Genomic DNA, 24,177 nt, shown 5'->3' on the forward strand with positions numbered 1-24,177 from the left:
AGTCCCAGCTCCTGCCAACCTAGCAGTTCAAAAGCATACCACTGCAAGTAGATAAATAGGTACCGCTCCGGCGGGGAAGGTAAACGGTGTTTCTGTGTGCTGCTCTGGTTCGCCAGAAGTGGCTTAGTCATGCTGGCCACATGACCCGGAAGCTGTCTGCGGAAAAATGCCGGCTCCCTCGGCCTATAGAGTGAGATGAGCGCACAACCTCAGAGTCGTTTGCGACTGGACCTAACCTTTACCTAATGGAGACATAGACAGGGGTGGGGACAAATTGGTCAAGTGTTGCAGCAAGAAATGTTACAATATGCATTCTATGCAATCACTTTTAATAATAATAATAATAATAATAATAATAATAATAATAATAATAAATTTTATTTATAATAATAATAATAAATTTTATTATTATTATTATTATTATTAATAATAATAATAAATTTATTTATAATAATAAAAAAAATTATTTATACCCCGCCCTTCCCAGCCAAGACCGGGCTCAGGGCCCGGGGATGGGGACATCATGGGGATGTCATGGGTGGGGAACCTCTGATCCTCTATATATTACTTGGATTACAACTCCAATCATCCCTGCCCATTGGCCATGCTGCCTGGGGCTGATGGGTGTTGGAATCTAGCAACATCCGGAGGGCCACAGGTTCCCATCCCTGGTCTACAGTGATTGGCAGTGGCTCTCCAGGGTTTCAGGCAGAAAACTTTACCAACCGTCCCTAGAGATCCCAAGGATTGAACCGATGGCATTCTGCATGCAGAGCATGGGCCTAGCAGCCCCTAGCCCTTTACCCCAGATAGCAGTTGTAAAATACAGCTTTTTCAGACTGGAAGAGGAAGATAACATGTTGGAGATGTACACGCACATAGAAAGTCAAGGAAAAGGCTAGAGTAGATTACAGTGGTACCTTGGGTCACAGACGCTTCAGGTTACAGACTCCGCTAACCCAGAAATAGTACCTCAGGTTAAGAACTTTACCTCAGAATGAGAAGAAGAAATTGTGCAGCGGCAGCGGCAGGCCCCATTAGCTAAAGTGGTACCTCAGGTTAAGAATAGTTTCAGGTTAAGAACGGACCTCCAGAACGAATTCAGTTCTTAACCTGAGGTACCACTGTATTGGTCTATCGATCTGCTGCTGCTGCTGCTCTGGTGAGTGCTGGGAAAACTGCTCCCTCTCCTGCCAATTCCATCGGGCCTAGGGGGCAGGGCCTGCACTCACCACTACAGTTTAGAGGCCTGAGCAGCTACCTGCAGCAAGTGGCAAAAATGGTTTTAAATGTTTTAAGTGCTTTTAATTTGCTGCACCTTAAATGGTGGTTGTTGTTTTTTTATAATATATTATTTTATTAGTTTATTTCTGCTTGGGGTGGGATAAGTATTTAGTCAGGGTGGGGCAGGGTGGGGAGTAGTTTAATTTGAGCACTATTGTTTCTTGCTTTGTTTTTATTTTTATTCTTCTGTTAAGTTATTATATAGTTTGTATTTTGCTTTTTAAGGGGAAGGGTCAGGGCTGCCTGGGAGTGGGCCTCAGTCAATAGAATGGCTGGGGCAGGTTCCACAGGAGGGAATGTATTGGGACACCCGATCTCAGTGATCACGGGCCGGAGGAGGAGTTACGCTAAGACCAGACCATGTCATTACCGAGGAGGCAGGTTTAGTCGTTGGTTGAGGACTATCCCTGCCTCCAGGTCTGGTCCTGACCGGAAGGATACTGGAATCAGCAAGGGAAACCCACATGACCTGAAAGTGTTGCTGTGCAATGCCAGGTCAATGATGAATAAAACCACTGCCATCCATGACCTGATTGTGGATGGAGGATTTGACCTGGCATGTGTGACAGAGACCTGGTTGGATGAAGCAGATGGGCCTGTCCTTGCCGCTGCTTGCCCACCAGGTTTCTCCTACGCACAGCAACCCAGGTCATGTGGGTGGGGAGGGGGGGGTTGCAGTGATTTTTAGGAAGTCATTAGTCTGCACCAGGTGTCCTATTGGGAAGACCTAGTTTTCTGAGTGCATGTTCTGGAAGTTGGGCAATAGGGGCAGTACAGGATTCCTTTTGGTGTACCGACCTCCCCGCTGCACCAAGGATTCCCTGCCCGAGCTGCTTCGGGTTGTGGCGGATATGCTCCTGGAGACACCTAGTTTGGTTGTCCTGGGGGATTTTAACATCCATGCCGACACGACCTTACAAGGGGCCGCTCAGGACTTCGTGGAAAGCATGGCCTCCATGGGGCTGTCCCTGAATAAGTTGGGCCCAACTCATAGCCGCGGACATGCCTTAGACTTGGTGTTTACCTCTACAGATGTTGATGATCTGACACTAACTAAAAGTGAAACAAAAGAAGTGCCATGGTCAGATCACTTCCTGGTGCAACTGGACTTCTCCGCGACCCTTCCCCTCTGCAGGGAGGTGGGACCGATTTGGATGGTCCACCCCCGCTACTTAATGGACCCAATTGGCGACTAGTGAGCGGTAGGGGATGTTTTATCCCAAGTTGATGGCCTTTCAGCTGAGTCCCTGGTGGCCCGCTGGAATACAGAGTTAACCAGGGCTATTGACTGTCTGGCTCTGAAGTGCCCTCTCTGATTGCATGGAGCCCAGACAGCCCCATGGTTTTCCCTGGAGCTGAGGGCGATGAAACAATCACTGAGACGGCTAGAGCGCCAGTGGCGGAAAACTCATTCTGAATCAGACCTGACACAGGCTAGAGCTCAACGTCGAGCCTACCAAGTGGCAATGGCAACGGCAAAGAGGGCCTTCTTCGCCGCCTCCATTGCATCTGCAGAAAACAGCAGCAGGAGAATTTTTCAGGTGGTTCGCAATCTATTGGAACCACCTGCACCACCGGGGCCTGGTAGGGACACCAAGATCTCCTGCAATGCTTTTGCAAAGTTTTTTGCAGATAAAGTTGCTCAGATTCAGAAGGAGGTAGACTCTACCATGGGAGCAGGGCCAGGGCGGGAGACTGTTAGAGTTCTGTCTAGTCATGTTACATGGGATCAATTCCAATCTGTTCCCTCTGAGGATGTGGACAGGCTGCTTGGACGCGTGAAACCAACCACTTGTCTCCTTGATCCTTGCCCATCTGGCTAATAAAAGCCCGGAAGGGCTGGGCGATGGGCTCTGCGGGGTGGTGAATGCTTCCCTCTGCAAGGGAGCCTTCCCAGACCTGGTGAAAAACAGCTTCTTAAAAAAACATCTTTAGACCTGACCAATATAGCCAAGTATCGCCCAGTCTCAAATCTACCATTCTTGGGCAAGATGATTGAACGGGTGGTTGCTGAACAACTCCAAGGACGCCTGGAGGATGCGGACCATTTGGATCCCTTCTAGTCGGGATTCAGGCCTCACCATGCGACTGAAACTGCCTTGGTCGCACTGGACGATGAACTCTGGCAGGCTAGGGATAAAGGTGAGAGCTGTTTCCTTGTTCTACTGGATCTCTTAGCATCCTTTGACACCATCAACCATAACATCCTTCTGGACCGTCTTGAGGGGCTGGGAGCTGGGGGCACTGTTATACAGTGGTTCCGCTCCTTTCTCCTGGGCCATGTCCAGAAAGTGGTGGTGGGGGATGAGTGTTCAGACCCCTGGGCTCTCACTTGTGGGGTGCCTCAGGGTTCCATCCTCTCCCCCGTGCTTTTTAATATCTATATGAAGCTGCTGGGAGAGATCATCAGGGGGTTTGGGCTGGGTGTTCATCAGTATGCAGATGACACCCAGCTCTTCCTCTCTTAAATCAGAATCAGTGAAGGCGGTGAAGGTCCTGTGTGAGTGCCTGGAGGCGGTTGGAGGGTGGATGCCAGCTAACAGATTGAGGTTGAATCCTGACAAGACAGAAGTACTGTTTTGGGGGGACAGGGGGCGGGTGGGTGTGGGGGACTCCCTGTTCCTGAATGGGGTAAATGTGCCCCTGAAGTACCAGGTGCGCAGCCTCGGAGTTATTTTGGACTCACAGCTGTCCATGGAGGTGCAGGTTAATTCTGTGTCCAGGGTGGCTGTCTACCAGCTCCACCTGGTACACAGGCTAAGACCCTACCTGCCCGCGGGCTGTCTTGCCAGAGTGGTGCATGCTCTAGTTATCTCCCGCTTGGACTACTGCAATGCGCTCTACATGGTGCTACCTTTGAAGGTGACCCGGAAACTGCAATTAATCCAGAATGGGGCAGCTAGACTGGTGACTGGGAGTAGCCGCCGGGACCACATAACACTGGTCCTGAGAGATCTGCATTGGCTCCCAGTACATTTCCGAGCACAATTCAAAGTGTTGGTGCTAACCTTTAAAGCCCTAAATGGCCTCAGTCCTGTATACCTGAAGGAGCATCTCTACCCCCATCGTTCAGCCCAGACACTGAGATCCAGCGGCGAGGGCCTTCTGGCGGTTCCCTCATTGCGAGAAGTGAGGTTACCGGGAACCAGACAGAGGGCCTTCTTGGTAGTGGCGCCCGCCCTGTGGAACACCCTCCCTTCAGATGTGAAGGAAATAAGCAGCTATCCTATTTTTAAAAGACATCTGAAGGCAGCCCTGTTCAGGAAAGGTTTTAATATTTAATGCTGTACTGTTTTTAACACTTGATTGGGAGCCGCCCAGAGTGGCTGGGGAAACTCAGCCAGATGGGCGGGGCATAAATAAACAAACAAACAAACAAATAAATAAATATTATTACTGGTCTAAGGGAGCAGAACCTGCAGCCTTCAGGATGATACTGGACTACAACTCTCAAATCTTCTTGGCCGTTGGCCATGCTGTCCGTGGCTGATGACAGTTGGGAGTCTGACGTTTGAAGGCCACTCTGTTCCCTATCCCTGCGTCATTAAGATAAATATAACACCCCTGATTTAATAAGTACAATAATATATTGCTCATGTTTTATGCTTAGGCTTATCAGCCTTATGCTTATCAGGTGCCTAAAACAGCAGCCAAGGTAGTTTTGGAACGTTAAGTTAGTGTTTTCACTTTTCTCTGGATTTGAAACGAAACAGATGAAGAGGACCTCTCTTCTCAAAAGATTGGTCCTTGATCCTGTAATGCAGTAAGGCTAGCATAATAGAACTGGGGCCCACATGTTTTCCAGAATATTATTTTATGGAATCTCGGGTCGACATGGGTTTAGTAAGCGTCTTCAGTCTAAAACTGAGAAGATACAGAAATCAACCACTAGATGGCAGCTGTGATTTGGTTTAGGCTAGAAGCAGAGAAAGATGCAAGGCCTCAGAGCGGTGCTCAAAATAAGAATAACTGAACTTTTAAAAACAATATAGTTATATCATTACTGAAATGCCCAATGTGTTTGTATTAAAGGTTGCAGAAAGGCCATAGTTCAATGGTAGAGTATCTGATTTGCACATTGAAGTTACAAGGTTTATTCCCTGCATCCTCAGGTAGGTCTGAAAAGATTCTACTGTATGTCTGACATCCTGGAGAGCTGCTGCCAGTCCGTGCAGACACTACTGACCTAGATGGACCAATTCTCTGACTCAGTAGAAGGCAGTTTCCTCTGTTAACATTCTGCTCTCAAGTGTATTGGGCTTTTTGCTATTATATAGAATTATATTATTTGATAGCTTGATTTTTTTAAAAGCACCGTTTTACAAACTTACCGTATTTTTTGCCCTATAGGACGCACTTTCCCCCCTTCAAAAATGAAAGGGAAACCTGTGTGTGTCCTATGGGGCGAATACAGGCTTACGCTGAAGCTTGGAGAGTGAGAGGGGTCGGTGCGCACCAACCCCTCTCGCTCTCCAGGCTTCAGGAAGTTATCTGCAAGCCTGGGGAGCCCGCGGGAGTTCCCGCAGGGCTCTCTAGGCTGCGGATAGCAGCCTGCCGCCCGGCGCGCGGAGCGCCCTGAAGCGGAGCGCCCCGCACGCCGGCAGACACCCACAGCCTGGGGAGCCCTGCGGGTAGCAGCCTGCTGCACGGAGTGCGGGGCGCGCTGAAGCAGAGCGCCCCGCGCTGAAGCAGAGCGCCCCGCGCTTCGGGCAGACATCGGCCAGCCCCACAAGCTCGGGGGACAGCGGGGAGGCACAGCGCCGCCATCCCGCTGTTCCTCAACCTGGTTTTGGGGGGGAAATAAAGGAAATCCCCCCCCCAAAAAACTAGGTGCATCCTATGGGACAGAGCGTCCTATGGGACGAAAAATACGGGAGCCCTTCCTCAACTTCTTTTGGTTTTGGGTGCTGCCCCACTTTCCCCACTGTGACCTAGAGCAAAAATGTAGAGCTGAAAAGAAAGTTTGAAATTGTCCAGAATTTCAAGTTTTGCTATTCCTGTTTGGAATGTGAAATATTGAACTCCCAACACTGAAATATGCATTTTGAATTTGAAATTTTACCTCAATATTCAAGTGCTTTATTCACATTGTGTCTCAGCAGATATCAAATATGGAATCTCAAAAGCTGTCAAATCCTAAATGTATGTTGTCTGTCAAATGCTGTCAAGTGCCAAATATTATTTCATGTTAACCATAGTATGCAATCAAACACTAAATATTATTGCATGCCAATCATAAAATATTGTTGAATCATTACACGACAGGTATTAAATATTGTGAAAGGTCAACTACTGAAACAAAATGTTGTAGGATGTCAAATACTTGGCAGATATCCTACTTAAGAAAATGATCTGGAGACTATTTCACAAAAGTGGCAGAGGAAAAATTCTGAGGTTTTTTTTTGTTTTGTTTTTTGATAAGTTGGAAGCAACTTTTGGTTCAGCTCTACTAGCTGTAGAGTGCGTACAAGCACTATCTTGCTCAAGGTTCTTCCGGGCAAGAAAAATCATGAAATTTGCAAACAAATCAAACCACAGAAAACAAAACAGCAATGTAAGGCTTTGCTTAGAAGTACTTGCAAGTTCGCTGTCTGAGATGTTGGAGAATTCCATCAGCAATAGAAATGGGAGTAGAAATTACTGCACTTCTATGTTTGCTGGAGGTCAGGAACAGAAATCATGCCAGAAAGTATTAGTAGTATTCACTATCGGGGGAGGGAGGCACCTGCAAATTATGTTTCTTTCTCCATTGTTTGTGGGGAGGTTATACAACAATGAACAGTCATCCTCCCCCCCAATTAATATTTTTCCGAGCTTAAATATTACATTTTGTCACTCAACAATTGTGTCCAATTCTAGTTGTATCATTTTCTAGTTGTACAACACCCATTTTGAGGTGAGGTGACCATAATAGCATTATGCTAGCAAAAGTTTAATTTTAAATTCCTTTCCTAGCATGAAATTTGCCTGCTTCACAGCTGCTGAACACTGCATCAAAATCTTCATCAAGCTATCTACTATGACTCCAAGGTCTCATTCCTGGTGAGCATATATGTGAAATTAAGGTATTTTTGCTCCAACACGTATCACCTTACACTTGTTGACATTTAATCACATTTGCCATTTTCTGCCTGTTCACTCAGTTTGGGAGAGGTCCTTTTGGAGCGCTTCACAGTCTATTTTTGTTTTAATGACCTGGACAATTTAGTATCATCCACAAACTTGGGCACCTCATTCCTCACTCCTAACTCTAGATCATATATGAAAAGTTAGAATGTACAGGCCCCAATACTGAACCTTGAGGGACTTCACTTTTTACATCTCTCCATTTGGATAACTGTCCATTTATTCCTATTCTTTGCTTCCTGAGACTTAACCAATAGATGCAAGAGGCCCTTGGTTGGAAGTCCAAGTAAACCTGTCCAGGTCCATTAGGGGCAGGGATAAAAGAATCTAATAATAATAATAATATTTTATTTATATCCCGCCTCCCCAGCCCAAGCCGGGCTCATAGCGGCTAACAACAGTAAAGTAATACAGAATTCTAAAATCAATTCATTATAAAATCAGTTCAAATAAAATTAATGGCAACCATTGGGCTAGAGTTCTGTGAGGATTACCAAAGGAGGGGGTCAGGCTGTGCCTTGGCCAAAGGCCTGGTGGAACAGCTCTGTCTTTCAGGCCCTGCGAAAAGATGTCAAGTCCCACAGGGCCCTAGTCTCTTGTGACAGAGCGTTCCACCAGATCGGAGCCACAGCCGAAAAAGCCCTGGCTCTGGTTGAGGCCAGCCTAAATTCCCTGTGGCCCAGGACCTCTAAGATGTTTCTGTTTGAAGACTGTAAGGTCCTCCGTGGGATATAGCAGGAGAGGCAGTCCCATAGGTACGAGGGTCCCAGGACGTACAAGGCTTTAAAAGTTATAACCAGTACCTTAAACCTGATCCTGTACTCCACTGGGAGCCAGTGCAGCTGGTATAGCACTGGGTGAATATGATCCCACAGCGAGGACCCTGTAAGGAGTCTCGCCGCGGCATTCTGCACCTGCTGGAGTTTCTGGGTCAGTCTCAAGGGCAGCCCCATGTAGAGTGAGTTACAATAATCCAGTCTGGAGGTGACCGTTGTGTGGATCACAGTGGCTAGGTCAGGGCAAGAGAGGTAAGGAGCCAACTGCTTAGCTTGGCGGAGATGAAAAAATGCCGCCTTTGTTATAGCTGCAATCTGCGCCTCCATGGAAAGGGAGGTGTTGAAGATTACACCCAAACTCTTAACGGACGGTGCTGGCACTAATTGTGCCCCCGCAAGAGATGGGCATTGCCCCCCCATACCATATCATCCTGACCCAGCCAAAGGACCTCTGTCTTCGAAGGATTTAACTTCAACCGGCTCCCACGTAAGCATCCAGCCACAGCTTCCAAACATCTGATCAGTGTGTCTGGGGCCGAGTCAGGATGGTCATCCATCAACAGATAGAGCTAGGTGTCATCAGCATACTGATGGCAGCCCAACCCAAAACTCCAGACAAGCTGGGCGAGGGGGCGCATAAAGATGTTGAAAAGCATCGGAGAGAGTATCACACCCTGTGGCACTCCACACACCAAGGAGTGGTGCGATGACAATTCCCCCCAAGCGCCACCCTCTGTCCCCGACCAGAGAGAAACGAGCGCAGCCATTGAAGGACTGTGCCTTGGATCCCCACATTGGTGAGGCAGTGGTCCAGGAGTTCGTGACTGACCATGTCAAAGGCTGCTGACAGGTCTAAAAGAATCAGCAGCCCCAACCCGCCTCGATCCAGCTGCCTATGGAGATCATCTGTTAGGGCGAACAGAGCCGTCTCGGTCCTATGACCAGAGCGGAAGCCAGATTGGAATGGATCCAGAGCCAATGTTTCATCCAGAAACCCACCAAGCTGTTCAGAAACCGCTCTCTCAATCACCTTACCCAGGAATGGAAGATTCGAAACCGGGCGGTAATTAATTAATTAAATTGGAAAATAAACCACAAAACATTCCACAGCTAAACAGAACTACCATATAACATACATTCAGGGAAGAAAAACCACCTAAATAGTAGGAGAACAACAATCAAGCATCTAACAGTAAACAAGCAAAACTTAAATATAATCATGAAACAATGGACTATAAAGAACTAAAACAGATGGCAAAGGAAGGGGCGAGGGGGGGAGAGAGAAAAAAGAAAAAGGGTTCTTGTAGCAGATGAAGTTCTTGTAGCATCACGCGCCAGCTTGAGTCTACTCAAATGATCTGCCAACCTGGACAACCAGGCAACATCGGGGGATGGGCAAAACAAGGAGGGGCAGGCTCAGTAAATGCCCTGTTCGGTGTCGATGCCGTGCCTGATGGTCTCAGGGGGTCATCCCCTTGCTGTTGCGCTAGGACTTGTAGTGGCAGAGAAAGTGTTCCTCTTAGCATCAGGAGTCCTCAGGTTTCCCCCACAGCTGGTATTCTCAGGGCCATGGGATGATACCTCCGGGGGGGGGGGGAGAGCCTCCATTACATCATCCTTCTCCATGCCAGGGTGGGAGCCACCAGTGTTGCTACCTCCAGGACTGACCGTCCCCCAGCTGCCACCTGGGTAGGTTCAATCTTTGGTGTCTCGAGACCTGAGAGGTTCAGAATTGGCCTCATCCTAAACTCCAGCTGCCACCTGAAGAATGGATGTCAACTCACCCCCAGGTGGAAGGCCCTCACCACAAAGGCCCCTGAGAGCCTTGGCCTCACGTAAGTTCTGTTGGTTACCCCCTCTGCTATGGCCAGCTGCCAGCCCTGTGGCTTAAGAGCCTCTGGCATCTTCAGAGTGGAACCTACCCCCCTCTGGCTTCCCTAAGTGCCTTTCAGTAGTATATTTTGACCCAGGCTCCATGCCGTGCATTTAATCAGTCTGTTTCAGTTAGGAGTACAGTGGTACCTCGGGTTACATACACTTCAGGTAACATACGCTTCAGGTTACAGACTCCGCTAACCCAGAAATATTACCTCGGGTTAAGAACTTTGCTTCAGGATGAAAACAGAAATCGTGCAGTGGCGGCGCAGTGGCAGTGGGAAGCGCCATTAGCTAAAGTGGTACCTCAGCTTAAGAACAGTTTCAGGTTAAGAACAGACCTCCAGAACGAATTAAGTTCTTAACCCGAGGTACCACTGTACTGCTGGCATGCAGGACAGTTGGATTCACAAGTGGGAATATAGAAGCAAGGCATACAGCACAGATGGATTCACAAGCTAAGAAGCTAGAGGCAAGCCCAAATGGAACACTCTTTTAACATAGCGTCTTCGGTAGCAATAACCTTTCTCCACCTCCCTTAGTTCATTTAAAAAGCCGAGTCAAAGCCTGTGTCAGAGTCAGTTCGGAAAAAAGTTCTGAAGATTAATTAAAATTGTTTAGAGTTACGAGTCCTTGAAATAGGCTGGGCAGCAGCTATTCAGCTGTTCGACTTCGTTAGATCTAATTTATGGTGCCAACTTCACAAGTTCTCTGATATAAGAGCCCAGGTTACCAAACACATAAAACATACCCTACTTTCGATAAGAAGAGGGTTTAAAAGTTACAAAATTGAAAAGTTAAAAAAGTTAAAAGGAGTAGGAGCCCCCAACATACAATTGAGGAGAGCTCTAACAAGCGCGTCTAATCTAGCGTACCATCTGGATCCAGTACTCCAAGGAGAATTAGTAGTAAATTCCCTTCCTTCTCTCTCTCGGTCTCTCTCCCCCTTGTTAGTTAATGACACTTTTGACCCTTGAAAACACACACATAAAAATGCTGAATTCCCCTCTGCTCTCATTAAAACCTGAAGCTAGTATTCATGCACTAATTTGAATAGATTGATCACAGAGATTTATCTCTGAACTTCCTGGTAGTGGCAAACCTTTTAAACCTTAAAATTGTGGTGTGTTCCTATGCATGCCTCAGAAGTAACTCATCATAATCAAATATAAGCCAGGTTTTCCCAGTCAAGCCCAGATTGGTGTAATATGCTCAAATCATCTTGCCTCAGTGAGCATCCAGATTGCTGAATTCTGCACCTGCTGAAGCTTCTGAACTGTTCTCAGAGGCAGCCCCACATATAATACATTGCAGTAATCCAACCTAGAGGTTATAGAAAATAGGAAGAGTATAAAGAAAGAGTACAGTTGTACCTTGGAAGACGAACGGAATCCTTTCCGGAAGTCTGTTCAACTTCCAAAATGTTCAGAAACCAAAGTGTGGCTTCTGATTGGCTGCAGGAAGCTCCTGCAGCCAATCGTAAGCCGTGGAAGCCCCGTCAGACGTTTGACTTCCAAAAATAGAGTTGCAAACCGGAACATTCACTTCCGGGTTTGCAGCGTTTGGGAGCCAAAACATTCAAGAACTAAGCTGTTCGAAAACCAAGGTACGACTGTATTAGATAAATTCACAGAGCAGAAGGCTATCAATGGCTGTTAGCCATGATGACTATGCTCTGCCTCCATGACCGGAGGCAGTAATGGTTCCGGATTCCAATTTATGGGAATCACAGGTGGGGAGAGCACTGTTGTACTCAGGTTCTGTTTGTGGGCTACCCATGGGCATCTTGGTGGCCACTGTGGGAACAGGAGTCTGAACTACATAGGCCATGTGCCTGACCCAGCAGGCACATGGCCCATGTTCTTACATTTGACGTTCTTGATGTTATTACATTTTTGTGGGGTTACAAAACTGTATCACAAAATTAGAAGTATTGAGTTCCAAAGGATAACTGTGTTGCATTTTGCTTATTAGTCCAGGATGTATAAACTAGGTTGGTTTGCAGAACCAAAGAAATCTGCTCTCCACCCCTAGTACCTATATTTTAGAGAGATTAGATAGATGATGATAGATGATAGATAGATAGATAGATAGATGATAGATAGATAGATAGATAGATAGATGATAGATAGATAGATAGATAGATAGATAGATAGATAGATAGATAGATAGATATGTATGTATGTATGTATGTATGTATGTATGTATGTATGTATGCTGATCAGCATCCTTTTTCTTTCCCCAGTAGGGGAAGGGAGACTGAAAACTACTACTCAGCTCAAAATCCCTGACTACAGTTCTCCCCACTTCCATCATAATTCTCCAGTTCAAACAGACCCTTCTCTGAAAGCAAGAAGTGGCTCTGCTGTGAAGGTGATTGATATAGTCTATACCAGGGGTCAGCAACCTAAGGCCCATGGGGGTCGTTTAACCGGCCCATGGACCCCTGCCGCCCACTCGGTCGGCTCCTGTGCACCGCACTAAATCAGCACAGAGCACAGAGGGGACTGCCTTCCACGACGCTGACCAGCTTCCCATTGGCTGCAGGAAGCTCCTGCTGCCAATGGAAACCTGTGCGTGCCTCCTCTGTGCCGGAAGGAGCGCTGGAAATAGCGTTTGCGCATGCGTGTGCGCACTCCGGCCCACCGCGGCGTCTGCGGGACCGTGAACCGGCCCAAGCCCCAAATACTTTGCCAACCCCGGTCTATACTTACCCTTCTATAGCTCAAGTTTCATTTTGCTTTTAATTGGGTCTTTATAGGCAATATTTATAGGCAGCAGTGACCATGCCATTGCTGGGTGTAGCAATAAAATTTTCATATCCTTGTTCTATTTTTAAAAAACAAGTCATTCCCAAAGAACATTCGAGAAACACAGTATTCCTACTTTACCTTTACCTTTACATTAAACTTGTCATCTTAAAAGGCTGGTCTTCACTCATTAAAAGGGCAGACAAACATTGTAAAATTAAAATAAATCATGCCTGAATTTTTTATCACTACAAGAAATCTATACCCACCCAAAGTACACAGTAAACTATTCTAACCTCAATGTTTTGGAGTGCAAATGTATTGTGGAAGGCACCTCTGAAAGCTGAGAAGTAGCAGTTGTTTTGGCAGCTAAGTCCAGGGTTCAGGTTCTACACTCTTATTGACTAAGAAATATTTAAGAGCTATTAGGACACTCGGAAATACAGGATGGCAGCTATTCATGCTTCTGATGTGGGACACACAAAGAGATGTAGACAGACATCAACCATCTGATGTGAAACTCACATCTGCTCCAGACTAATGACTTAACTGCACTATACATTTAAAGCACCATTGTACCGCTTTAAACAGTCATTCCTCCAAATAATTCTTAAGGGTACTGAGCAGGGCTTTTTTCCCCAGCCAGAATTCACCTGAACTCAGTTCTGGCCCCTCTCAGGTGGGCGCCATTGCCATTATAAGAGAACAAGGGAGGAGTTCATGGTGAGTTCCGGCACCTCTTTTTCTAGAAAAATGGCACTGGTAGTGAGAGTTGTTAGGGGACCCCCTCCCCCAACAGAGTTACAGATCAGCCACAGTTCCCTAGTAAGAGGGATTGATTGTTAAGCCATTCTGTATTTTGTTGCATGCCATCCCAATCTCCAAGAGGTTCCAGATGTTTATCCAGTCTAGGGGTTCACAGCATTAACATGAATTCCTAGTAAAGCCAGGCTAACTTCCTGGTCAGGTGATGGCCCTCTAAGTGTAGGAATTCATAGGATCAAAGAATTGTAAAGTTGGAAGGGGCCACAAGGGTAATCTAGTCACAGCCCCTGCAATGCAGGAATCTTTTTGCCCAGCGTGGGGCTTGAACTCATAACCCTGAAATTAAGAGTCTCATGCTCTACCAACTGAGCTAATGCCTGCTGGATCCAGGAATTAGAAGGAGGCTCATGTGTACAGCCTATCCCTGCATCCCCCGCAACTCATAACAACATTATAGCTCTGTCACAGGGTGCCTTAAATAGCTTGACTGCAAAGCTCTGGCTCTAGACACGTCAAAGAAGCGATTCAGATAAGCGTGTTGTAAACTCATACAGGGAAATCCGGTTGTGAAAGACGGGACTGCACAGCGCCATCTGGTGTCATAGTGTTATATCACATATACAGTGGTACCTCGGGTTACAGAGACTTCAGGTTACAGACTCCGCTAACCCAGAAACAGTACCTTGGGTTAAGAACTTTGCTTCAGGATGAGAACAGAAATCGCATGGCTGCAGCACGAGGCCCTATTAGCTAAAGTGGTACTTCAGGTTAAGAACAGTTTCAGGTTAAGAACGGACCTCCAGAACAAATTAAGTTCTTATCCCGAGGTACCACTGTAATACGCTTTTTCTTTACCAATCTATCTGAGTTCTCTGTTTGAAATAACCTCCCTACCCCATTTAAAGGGGTGTAAATCCCCAGAGAGGGACACGGGTGGCGCTGTGGGTAAAAGCCTCAGCGTCTAGGGCTTGCCGATCGAAAGGTCGGCGGTTCGAATCCCCGCGGCAGGGTGCGCTCCCGTTGCTCGGTCCCAGCACCTGCCAACCTAGCAGTTCGAAAGCACCCCCGGGTGCAAGTAGATAAATAGGGACCGCTTACTGGCGGGAAGGTAAACGGCGTTTCCGTGTGCTGCGCTAGCTCGCCAGATGCAGCTTTGTCACGCTGGCCACGTGACCCGGAAGTGTCTCCGGACAGCGCTGGCCCCCGGCCTCTTAAGTGAGATGGGCGCACAACCCTAGAGTCTGTCAAGACTGGCCTGTACGAGCAGGGGTACCTTTACCTTTACCTAAATCCCCAGAGAGGATACCAGATATTGGGCAGCTGGGTACCCACAACCATGTCAAATTTGGCCTGTGAAGTGGATCCTCATAATGATATGGTCTGTGGAACCAAACAGCTTCCCCACCCCTATGTTGCATTACAAACTGAATGCTGTTGCTATGCCAGCATCCTGCCCATGATAACACAGGGTCATGATAACACAAGGTCCAGGCTGACATTATTTTGTAGAAGGGAGTCAAGGACATACTGGAACTTCAAGTTTGTGCATTTGATGTGGATTAAAGTGCTGGTGCTCTAACACACCAAATCCATTATGAACCACCTTCACCCCATAGTTTTTGCTATTAGAAAAACAATGAGCAAATGCATTAAAAGGTGTGGGAACAACGAACGATGAAAAGGAAGATGCTTAAACACCCCACAACCAAGATCAGGATAAATGTTCATGGCCATAACCAAATCAGAATGAATGCTCAATAAAGGCTGCTGACTGACTACCAAGCAAATCAGGATGAATGTAAATAAACAGTGTCACACCCACACCACACATTTAAAACACGCTTATACCACTTTAAATGGAATTGTTAGAAGACCCATTAGCAAACTACAGTTCCCGGGATTATTTGGGGAAAGCCATGACGGTTAAAGTGGCATGAGAGTGCTTTAAATGTCAGGTGTGGATGTGATAGCGCAAGTCTGGAGGAGCCCTTTATTAGAAGGATTGATGTTTCTAAGTTGCTTTGAGAGGTTATTGCGGTTAGGCCTGAAAAGCTAGATGTGCGCCGCACCCCATAGTCACCTTTGACAGGACTTAAGCATCTAGGGGGTCCTTTACATTTACCTTTGCTGTGGTTAGAAAGCACACTACAATGTTTACATGAAAGAAACACTTAGAAGTACTCAAATTATTTCATAGAAAGTGTTTATCTATAATGAATCTATAATCAACTCATCTTGATTATTTTGAACAAGTACTTACCAGAACTGAAGTGAGTGAGAAATACCGTAATTTTTGTAGCTTTTGGAGTTAATACACACACACACACACACACACACACACACACACAAACACAGCACGCGCAACCATTTCCTTTTAAAAAGCTGAGCAGGGGAAAACCCAACAATACTTATGGGCTTGGCTTAGGACATCACATCCCTGCCCAGTTCATAAAATCAATGAAGCAGGTGAAAAGAAGCAAATTTTCTATTTCCCAGAAGGAGACTCTACAGGTAGAAGGACTCCTGAGAGCAGTTCCAAAACAGGAAGCCCTGCCAGGGTCACAGGCGTGCCAGATAAGAGACATTGCAGACTCTCTGATGGGGAACTGGGCCGTCAACCATTGGTTTTCAGCTCTTGTGATTGTAAGTAACTCTTGTTAAGCTCTAAAGGGATAGATTTGAGAAGCAAGGAAGATGCCAGTCTCTGGGAACTGTAACTCTGTGAGGGGAAGAGAGGTCTCCATATAACTCTCAGTACCCCTAACAAACCACAGTCCCCACGATAGTTTAAAGTGGTATGATGCTGTTTTACATCTTATAGTGCAGATGGGGCCTAAGTTTTAGGTATGTGCTTGAATCGCTCCTACAAAATAATGAAAGTCTTGAGGTACCTTAATAGGACTTCTGTCTGAACTCGCAGGACCCTCCTTAGGTATTTTAAGGAAATTTTACAGTTGTGGTGCCACTACTGAGAAGGCACCTGCTCCCAGTTAAGCATGCAGGGTATCTTTTGACATTTATTAACATAATATGCATGCAGTTCTTTTTTCTGGGAGGGGGGACGCATACCCCTAAACATTTTGTGAATCTAAATTTGGCCTCATTGAGGGGCAGTATTTCAATATGAGTAGGAAAATGAGAGTACAATCTTGTATTCAGTTTCCTATATTTCTACAGCAATTTGTGACTTTCTTTTAAAAAAATCTTCATTAAAAATCTTCATCATTTTTGAGTGAATTACTCCCAATAAATGCATTTTTAACACAGTCTTAACTGAAGTACACATTTATGCAAGTAACTTCTTCGAATATAATGCAATTTTGAGTGTCATTTTCACTCACATTTTTATTTTAATGCAGGTTTCCCCCTCATACTTGCATTTTCTGTAAACACTGTTAGTTGGAAAACTGTATTGCAAATTTGGATTTGTGCAAATTTTGAAGATGGCTGTGTTTCAGTTCTTACAACTGTTTAGTCTATTTATTTTTTTGTTTATCATTCATTAATTCATTAATTTTAATTATTACATTTGTATCTTGTCCTTCTTTCGGAAGGAGTCCAGGGGGGCAAGCATTTCTGCAACAACAAGAAAAACAAATAAAGTTAATAAAAACAAATTTAGAACATCTTAAAAACCTGTCAAAAACATTAAAAAAACATCTAAAGCAAATTGAAGGACAGAGGCAACTAAATCATGTGTCAGCAGGGGTGAGTGAAGGAAGGCAGTGATGGTGCCCGCCCAGTGTCAATATTATTTATTTTATTTCATAGAACCATAGAATTGTAGAGTTGGGAGGGACTTCGGGGCTCATCTAATTCAATCCCCAGCAATGCAGTAATCTGAACTAGCTCATACATGACAGATGGCCCAGTCAACCTCTGCTTAAAAACCTCCAAGGAAGGAGAGCCCACAACCTCTCTTGGGATTCAGATCCACTGTTAAACAGCTCTTACTGTCAGAAAGTTCTTCTTGATGTTCTTGCAACCTGAAGTCATTGGTTTGGATCAGGGGTCAGCAGCCTTTTTCAGCTGTGGGCCGGTCCACCATCCCTCAGACCATGTGGTAGGCCGGACTATGTTTTGAAGGGGGAAAATGAACAAATTCCTATGCCCCACAAATAACCCAGAGATGCACTTTAAACAAAAGCACACATTCTACTCATTTTAAAAACACGATGATTCCCAAACCATCCGCGGGCCGGAGTGAGAAGGCAATTGGGCCGCATCCGGCCCACAGGCCTTAGGTTGCCTACCCCTGGTTTGGATCCTACCCTCCAGAGAAAAAAAAGCTTGTTCCCTCTTCCATGGGACAGCCTGTTTGATACTTGAAGATGGCTGTTGTATCTCCTCTCAGTCTCCTGTTTTCCAGGTTAACCCTACCCAGCTCCTTCAGCTGCTCCTCAAAAGGCTTAGTTTCCAGATCCTTGATCATCTTGGTCACCCTCCTCTGCACTCATTCCAGCTTGTCAATATCCTTCTTAAATCTTGTCTTTCCCCCAGAACCCGGAACTTGAGGCAGTTCACATAAATCAACACAAATACAGATAAAGCACATGTTGCTTAAAGCGCAAACAGTACAATGTTACTGTTGAAAATGGAATGCAATAGTGTAAATTACAGGCCTGTTAAAATGCAGATAGTTATGGCAAACAAACACAAACAGTGCAACACATTATTAAAACCCTTTTCTTAAAAGCAATTGGTTCCTCATAGTCTGCTGGAATAAAGGAGTCTACACTTGCCAGCGGAAGGACAACAAGGAAGGAGCCAGTCCATCCTCTTTGGGAAGGGAGTTCCAAAACCTGGGAGCAGCCACCGAGAAGGCCATTTCCCACATCAGTTGGCGTGGAGTTCCAAAATACAAGTGTTGTCACAAGCAATGAGTCCTTTACCTACAATGATAAAATAAAATCAATATTTACCAAAACAAAGAGAGAAAGTATAAACCTGTTCAAAACCTCCATAACATCCTAACTTCCTCATACTTTATGGTGCAGGAATGTTCAAGAGCCAGTTGCAAAGTTGACTCAGAAGAACAAATTTGCTCTTCCTCCCTGCCAAGGCTGCTGCTTCTGTGCACACTGAGTGACATTTGCTGGCTGTGGGAATGCAGCTAATGGCCTGAGCAGTAGCCCCAGAGCTTGCTGGTGCCTGCGGCTGTTTCCAGCCATTGCTCTTAATGGAATTTGGATCAGTCCTTAAGTAGTTTGAACCGGAAAGGCAGTTCAAATATGTGATATGGTCAAACATAGAGAAGTTGTAAGTAGTTTACATATTAAGTCTGTATTTGACTGATCAGAAATTGATAAGAGACACATAGCGTCATGAGCACAAACAGTGACGGAAGAGCAATAAAAAGGAGATCAGTCTCAGCAGTGGGGCGGTTAGCTAATTTTAGACTCTGAACATAAATGGTTTTTATGGGACTCTCTCTTTATAGATGGCAATTGCTTCATTTGCTTTAAAGCTGACCCTGCTATATTTGAGCTCCCTCCTGAGCACTCTGCTGGATGGGCCTCTGCCCCAGAGTTATGCACCGGAGGCTGAACTGTTCCTGGATATTTCAGGAACTGAACCCAGAACCTTCTGTATGCAAGGCACATAGGAGCCAACTCCTAGGGGCTGTGGGGGATTTGCCCCCCCTAAAATATCTGAGGGGCCTAAGCCCCCGCAAAATTAATGGGCATTCCTATTCAAATAGTGTGTATTCATTGTGCCATGTGATTTATATATTTATGAGAAATGATCTTAACTGATATCCTAACAAGCATGACATTGATTTGATTATTTTCTGCTTGCAATTCTGCTGTAGGCTCACTTGTGGAGATGAAGCCAATCGCTTCTTTTTCTTAGACATTTTCACAGAAATGCAGCTGCTACTATTTTCAGCTGTAAATCAGGAAACTCAGCATCCTTCCAAGATTAGGGCGTTTGAACTCCTCTCCTGCTGATAAGTAGTTGGTACATTGAGTCGAGCTGTAGCTAATTAAGGCTTTCTCCGGGACTTTCCAGGACTTTCTCTAAAACTTTTAGTTTTAGTTTATCGCTTGGTATCTTAGTTATTTTAAACTACCAAGCAATAAACTAAAGCTAGTAAAAATTAATAAAAAGCTGATAAAACTGGTAAAAACTAATAAAAACCTCACAACTAACGCAGAGCTCAAATCAGTGCTTCCTCTAACGACGGCATCTTGGCTCCTCCTCCTGATAATCAGGATCATGCCACTTTTACTCTCGCGGATGAGTGGCCTCCTGTCTCCATCACCAAAGTTATAAGTTTAATCGACCAGATGAAACTAGGAAAGGCTGCTGGCCCTGATGCCATTCTATCTGAATTGATCAAAGCCAAGTCAGAGTGGTGGGCTCTGATACTAGCGGAACTTTTCACTATGATAGATAGATATTGTATTATGCCTAACTCATGGCAGCAATCTATAATTATTCCAATCTTTAAAAAGGGTGATAAAAAGCTGCCTTCCAACTATCGGCCAATAAGCCGCTAAGTACATGTGGCTCCACAAAGAACATCTCTATGTGGCCTTCCTAGATATTAAAGCTGCTTTTGACATTGTTGGCAGGGGGCTGTTATGGACCAAATTGGAGACAATGGGCCTAGAACCCAGATTACTCTACTGGTGACAGTCCTTGGTGACAGTCATGGGGCTAAAACCTTTGCCCATTCCCCCAACCCCCCAATATTCTAAAGTGTATTGGGTTTAGTAAGCCAACTCAACTATGTTTTCTCCTTCTGTGTTCTAGGTTGCTTGGCTGGGAGTAAACATTTCCCTCTTTGTGGTTTATTTCTTGACCTTTGACAGAGGTGAAAAGTACTTCTACACCCGCCAGATCCTTGGGGTGAGCATCATCTCCTCAATTTCTGATTGCCTCTGCTCTTAGGAGATGAATAATCTTGGCAAAGGATAGCAAGATACGCTTGTTTGAAAATCCTAATTCATTGACAGGATTAATACCCTGCATATTGTTAATTAATATAGCATATGAATCATTGGGCTGTTGGGGCAGAAGGTAAGGAGCCTAAAAAGTAGGTGGAACCTGAGCCAATGGGAGTCAGAGTCAACTAATCCTAGTTTTGACACACATACCCCATCCTTCCGGCTGAGGAGAAATACCTGAGACTGAAGAAGAGGAAGTTGTTGGTAGTACAACCCCTTGGAAGTTGGAAGTCAGGCATGTGGGGGCTGGTTAGGGGTTGGATAGCACCACACTTGCCCTAATTGGACCAGCTTCTACCGATGCAAAATAAGCCTTGCAATTGGCCGTTGGGGATAATAAACTACCTAAATTACAAATGATGGCAAGCATTACCAACTACAATGGTACTTGGGGTTACAGACGCTTCAGGTTACAGACTCCGCTAACCCAGAAATAGTACCTTGGGTTAAGAACTTTGCTTCAGGATGAGAACAGAAATTGGGGGGCGGCGGTGTGGCGGCAGTGGGAGGCCTCATTAGCTAAAGTGGTACCTCAGGTTGAGAACAGTTTCAGGTTAAGAACGGACCTCCGGAACGAATTAAGTTCTTAACCAGAGCTACCACTGTAGTTAGCTCTTGTGCACAGGCTGAGAGCATAGTGTGAGGAGTAGGCAGGTAGAGGAGGAAATGTGGCATAGGTAGATGGGAGGAAAAGACAATTGAAGGCATGCACTGTGATTTGCATAGAGCAGGTCATATGTTATATGCCCCTGAACAATTTTCTACTTTCCGCCATGCCCCACCCAGCATGTTCCACCTATCAATTTCAGTTTCTCATTTTCCAAATCTTAAGCTCGGCTCTTCTAGGATTGCCATATTGTTGAACTTTTTAAAAAACAACAACAACCAGGAACACAAAATTTTGATTGACGTATGGCAGCCCTCAGCTATTCACAATTTTGCATTAGTTTGTAAATTTCAATTATTTTTCTAAAGTTCTCTTTAATTAGCATCTTCGTGCAAATTTCTCTGGATATAAACCTTTTTTTGTAAACAAATTTCCCAAATGCGATGCATTTTTCTACGTATATTTTCACTAACGTGCAGTTTAAGGCACACTTTCCCCTAATAGGCACACATTTTTATTACCAATTATTTTATTGGAGAACTGTAGTGCAAAATTCGGAAGAGTGAGAGAGTGGAAAGATGTTAAGGTTTGCATATTGTTTCAGGAAGTACAAACGGGGGAGTTTCACATTAAAATGCAAACTGAGCCAAATTTCTGGGGGGGCCCTCCATCCCTACACTAGAGGCAGCTGCCTCTCTTTACCTAATGGTAGAGCCAGACCGGAGTATAAAACAGTTACAAGTTTGTAGTAAAAAAACCAACACCCTTCTGCAGCTTATCCTCTTTTTATTTGTAGTCTGCCCTGCCTTGGGCACGTGCTTCAGCCAAATGCCTCAACTTCAACAGCATGCTGATCTTGCTGCCTGTTTGCCGGAACCTTCTCTCCTTTCTGAGGGGCAGCTGTTGGGTGAGCAAGAAATGGATCTCAACTGCACCTCCAATTTGTTGCTTATAATTTATTTATTCAATTTCTATACTGCCCTTCATTTGAGGATCACAGGGCGGTTTACAATATAAAAATATAGAGGCCACATTCACACCTTACATTTACAACCAACAGCTCCCAGGATTATTTGGGGGGGAGGTCATAACTGTTTAAAGAGGCATCACAGTGGTGTTGATGTATGGTGTGAATGTGGTCAAGGAGGCTGTCTTTCCAGCTAGGTTTCCTTCGTCCAGTTTTCAATCTCCGAGGAAATCATGGTGTTTGGGACCTCTGGGCTGTTTATTACCTCAATATCTGTTGAGTTAATGGATAGGTGAGTTTTAAGGAACCCAACACAATAGTTGTGGCTTGCAGAAAACTATTGCGCAACAGATAGCTCAGCCCCACAATGAACTTATGGAATCTCTTGGGGGGGAAAAGGTCTGCTGGTGCAAAACATTTCACCGGCGAAACAAGTGCACCGCTAAGTGACGCTAACACAGCTGTACATTGGATACAACTCTCTGTGTATTTCTCATACTGTGTCATTAGAATGGAAGAAGCCCTTTAAATCTTGGGAGAGAGACAGAATATAAATACCGTATTTTTCGCCCTATAGGACGCCATTTTTCCCCTCCAAAAATGAAGGGGAAATGTGTGTGCATCCTATGGGGCGAATGCAGGCTTTCGCTGAAGCCTGGAGAGCGAGAGGAGTCGGTGCGCACCGACCCCTCTCACTCTCCAGGCTTCAGGAAGCTATCCGCAAGCCTTGCGCGCCCGGGGGGAGGTCCCGCCGGGCGCGCAAGGCTTGGGGCGGCAGCCTGCAGCCTGAAGCACGGGCCCTCCGGAGGACGCCCTGTGCTTCAGGCAGGTGTCCGCAAGCCTTGCACGCCTGGGGGGAGTTCCCCCCGGGCGGCAAGGCTTGCAGGCAACAGCCTGTTCTGGGGGCTGGGGTCGGGGGAAGCTCGGGCTTCCCCCGCCCCCAGCTCCCAGCCCCTCAAGTAAGCTCCGGGAGCGATGGCGAGGTTGTACAGCCTCGCCATCGCTCCCGGACCCGTTCTGGGGGCTGGGGATGGGGGAAGCTCGGGCTTCCCCTGCCCCCAGCCCCCAGCCCTGCAAGCAAGCTCCGGGAGCAATGGCAAGCCCTGCCCCCAGCCCTGCAAGCAAGCTCCGGGAGCAATGGTTTCCCCTGCCCCCAGCCCCGCAAGCTCCGGGAGCGATGGCAAGGTTGCGCAACCTCGCCTTCGCTCCCGGACCCCGAGCCCTGAGGCTAAAAACGAAGCCAGGACAGCAAGCAGGATCCATCCCGCTTGCTGTCCTGGCTTCTTTGCTCTTTGGGGCTCGGGGGGAAAATAATTTTTTTTCTTTATTCCCCCCCCCCCCCAAATAAGTGCGTCCTATGGGCCGATGCGTCCTATAGGGCGAAAAATACGGTACATGAAACAACATCTACTACAACAACAACAATCCAAACCATTTCCTCCAGCCCCCTTTGCTGATCAGCTCCACTTCGTCATCGTCATCATCATCATCATCATGTTACAATAGTAACAATAATCCAAATAATTTCTTCCATTCCCTTCTGCTGATCAGCTGCATATCACAGGGAGTCCTGTATGCAAAGGAGCAATCTCCTGTTAAGCTCCTGATTCCTGCTGTGAAATTGCTTTGTAGTCACATATCATGTCAGGTCTGGGGCAGATGAACGTTGCTTGGGCGATCCTTTGGGTGAAGTTGGGGCCAATGCTGGGGTGCCCACCCTGTGTGATACCCACATTGAATTTTACACCCCAGTCTGCTAGCTGGCCTGTTTTTTTGCTTCCATTCAGTGTTGCAGACGCACCATGAGGAAACAACTAGATCACAACTTGACCTTCCACAAGCTGGTGGCCTACATGATTGCCCTCCACTCAGGTAAAATGACTTCTGTTCTAGAGAAATCGAAAGGGCCCAACATTCGTTTTCATGAGTACAATAAGAACTGTAAGGCACCCCACAAATGTCCAGTGATAAACACTGATGTCACCAGTGGAACTTAAATGAATTGGGGGTGGGAAGGAAATATGTTGCCAAACTAGAGCATTTACATTGTGCTTCAAATTGATTCCCAACTAAG

General features: G+C 45.9%; 1 protein-coding gene and 1 long non-coding RNA gene across 3 annotated transcripts in view; one reads left to right on the forward strand and one right to left on the reverse strand.

Moving 5' to 3' along the window:
• LOC144326234 (uncharacterized) overlaps nucleotides 1-1,191 on the reverse strand; it is a 3,868-nt gene extending 2,677 nt beyond the window's left edge. The window contains exons 1-2 of the long non-coding RNA XR_013391443.1: nucleotides 992-1,191; nucleotides 64-242 (exon numbers count right to left, since the gene is read on the reverse strand). This is a non-coding gene — a long non-coding RNA (uncharacterized LOC144326234). The remainder of the gene's footprint in view (nucleotides 1-63; nucleotides 243-991) is intronic.
• Nucleotides 1,192-1,226: 35 nt separating this feature from the next.
• The window catches only part of NOX1 (NADPH oxidase 1), a 48,604-nt gene continuing 25,653 nt past the window's right edge, over nucleotides 1,227-24,177 (forward strand). Inside the window, exons 1-7 of one of the 2 annotated variants that reach the window (XM_077922747.1) lie at nucleotides 1,227-1,326; nucleotides 5,317-5,396; nucleotides 7,240-7,326; nucleotides 16,073-16,219; nucleotides 20,336-20,431; nucleotides 21,933-22,043; nucleotides 23,891-23,975. In XM_077922747.1, the coding sequence (XP_077778873.1) occupies nucleotides 16,175-16,219; nucleotides 20,336-20,431; nucleotides 21,933-22,043; nucleotides 23,891-23,975 (337 nt within the window). In that variant the 5' untranslated portion in view covers nucleotides 1,227-1,326; nucleotides 5,317-5,396; nucleotides 7,240-7,326; nucleotides 16,073-16,174. Of the gene's footprint in view, nucleotides 1,327-5,316; nucleotides 5,397-7,239; nucleotides 7,327-16,027; nucleotides 16,220-20,335; nucleotides 20,432-21,932; nucleotides 22,044-23,890; nucleotides 23,976-24,177 lie in introns of those variants that run through there. The other variant, XM_077922746.1, reaches the window with a different exon arrangement.

Source organism: Podarcis muralis, chromosome Z, assembly GCF_964188315.1.
Source record: "Podarcis muralis chromosome Z, rPodMur119.hap1.1, whole genome shotgun sequence".
Lineage (NCBI taxonomy): Eukaryota > Metazoa > Chordata > Lepidosauria > Squamata > Lacertidae > Podarcis > Podarcis muralis.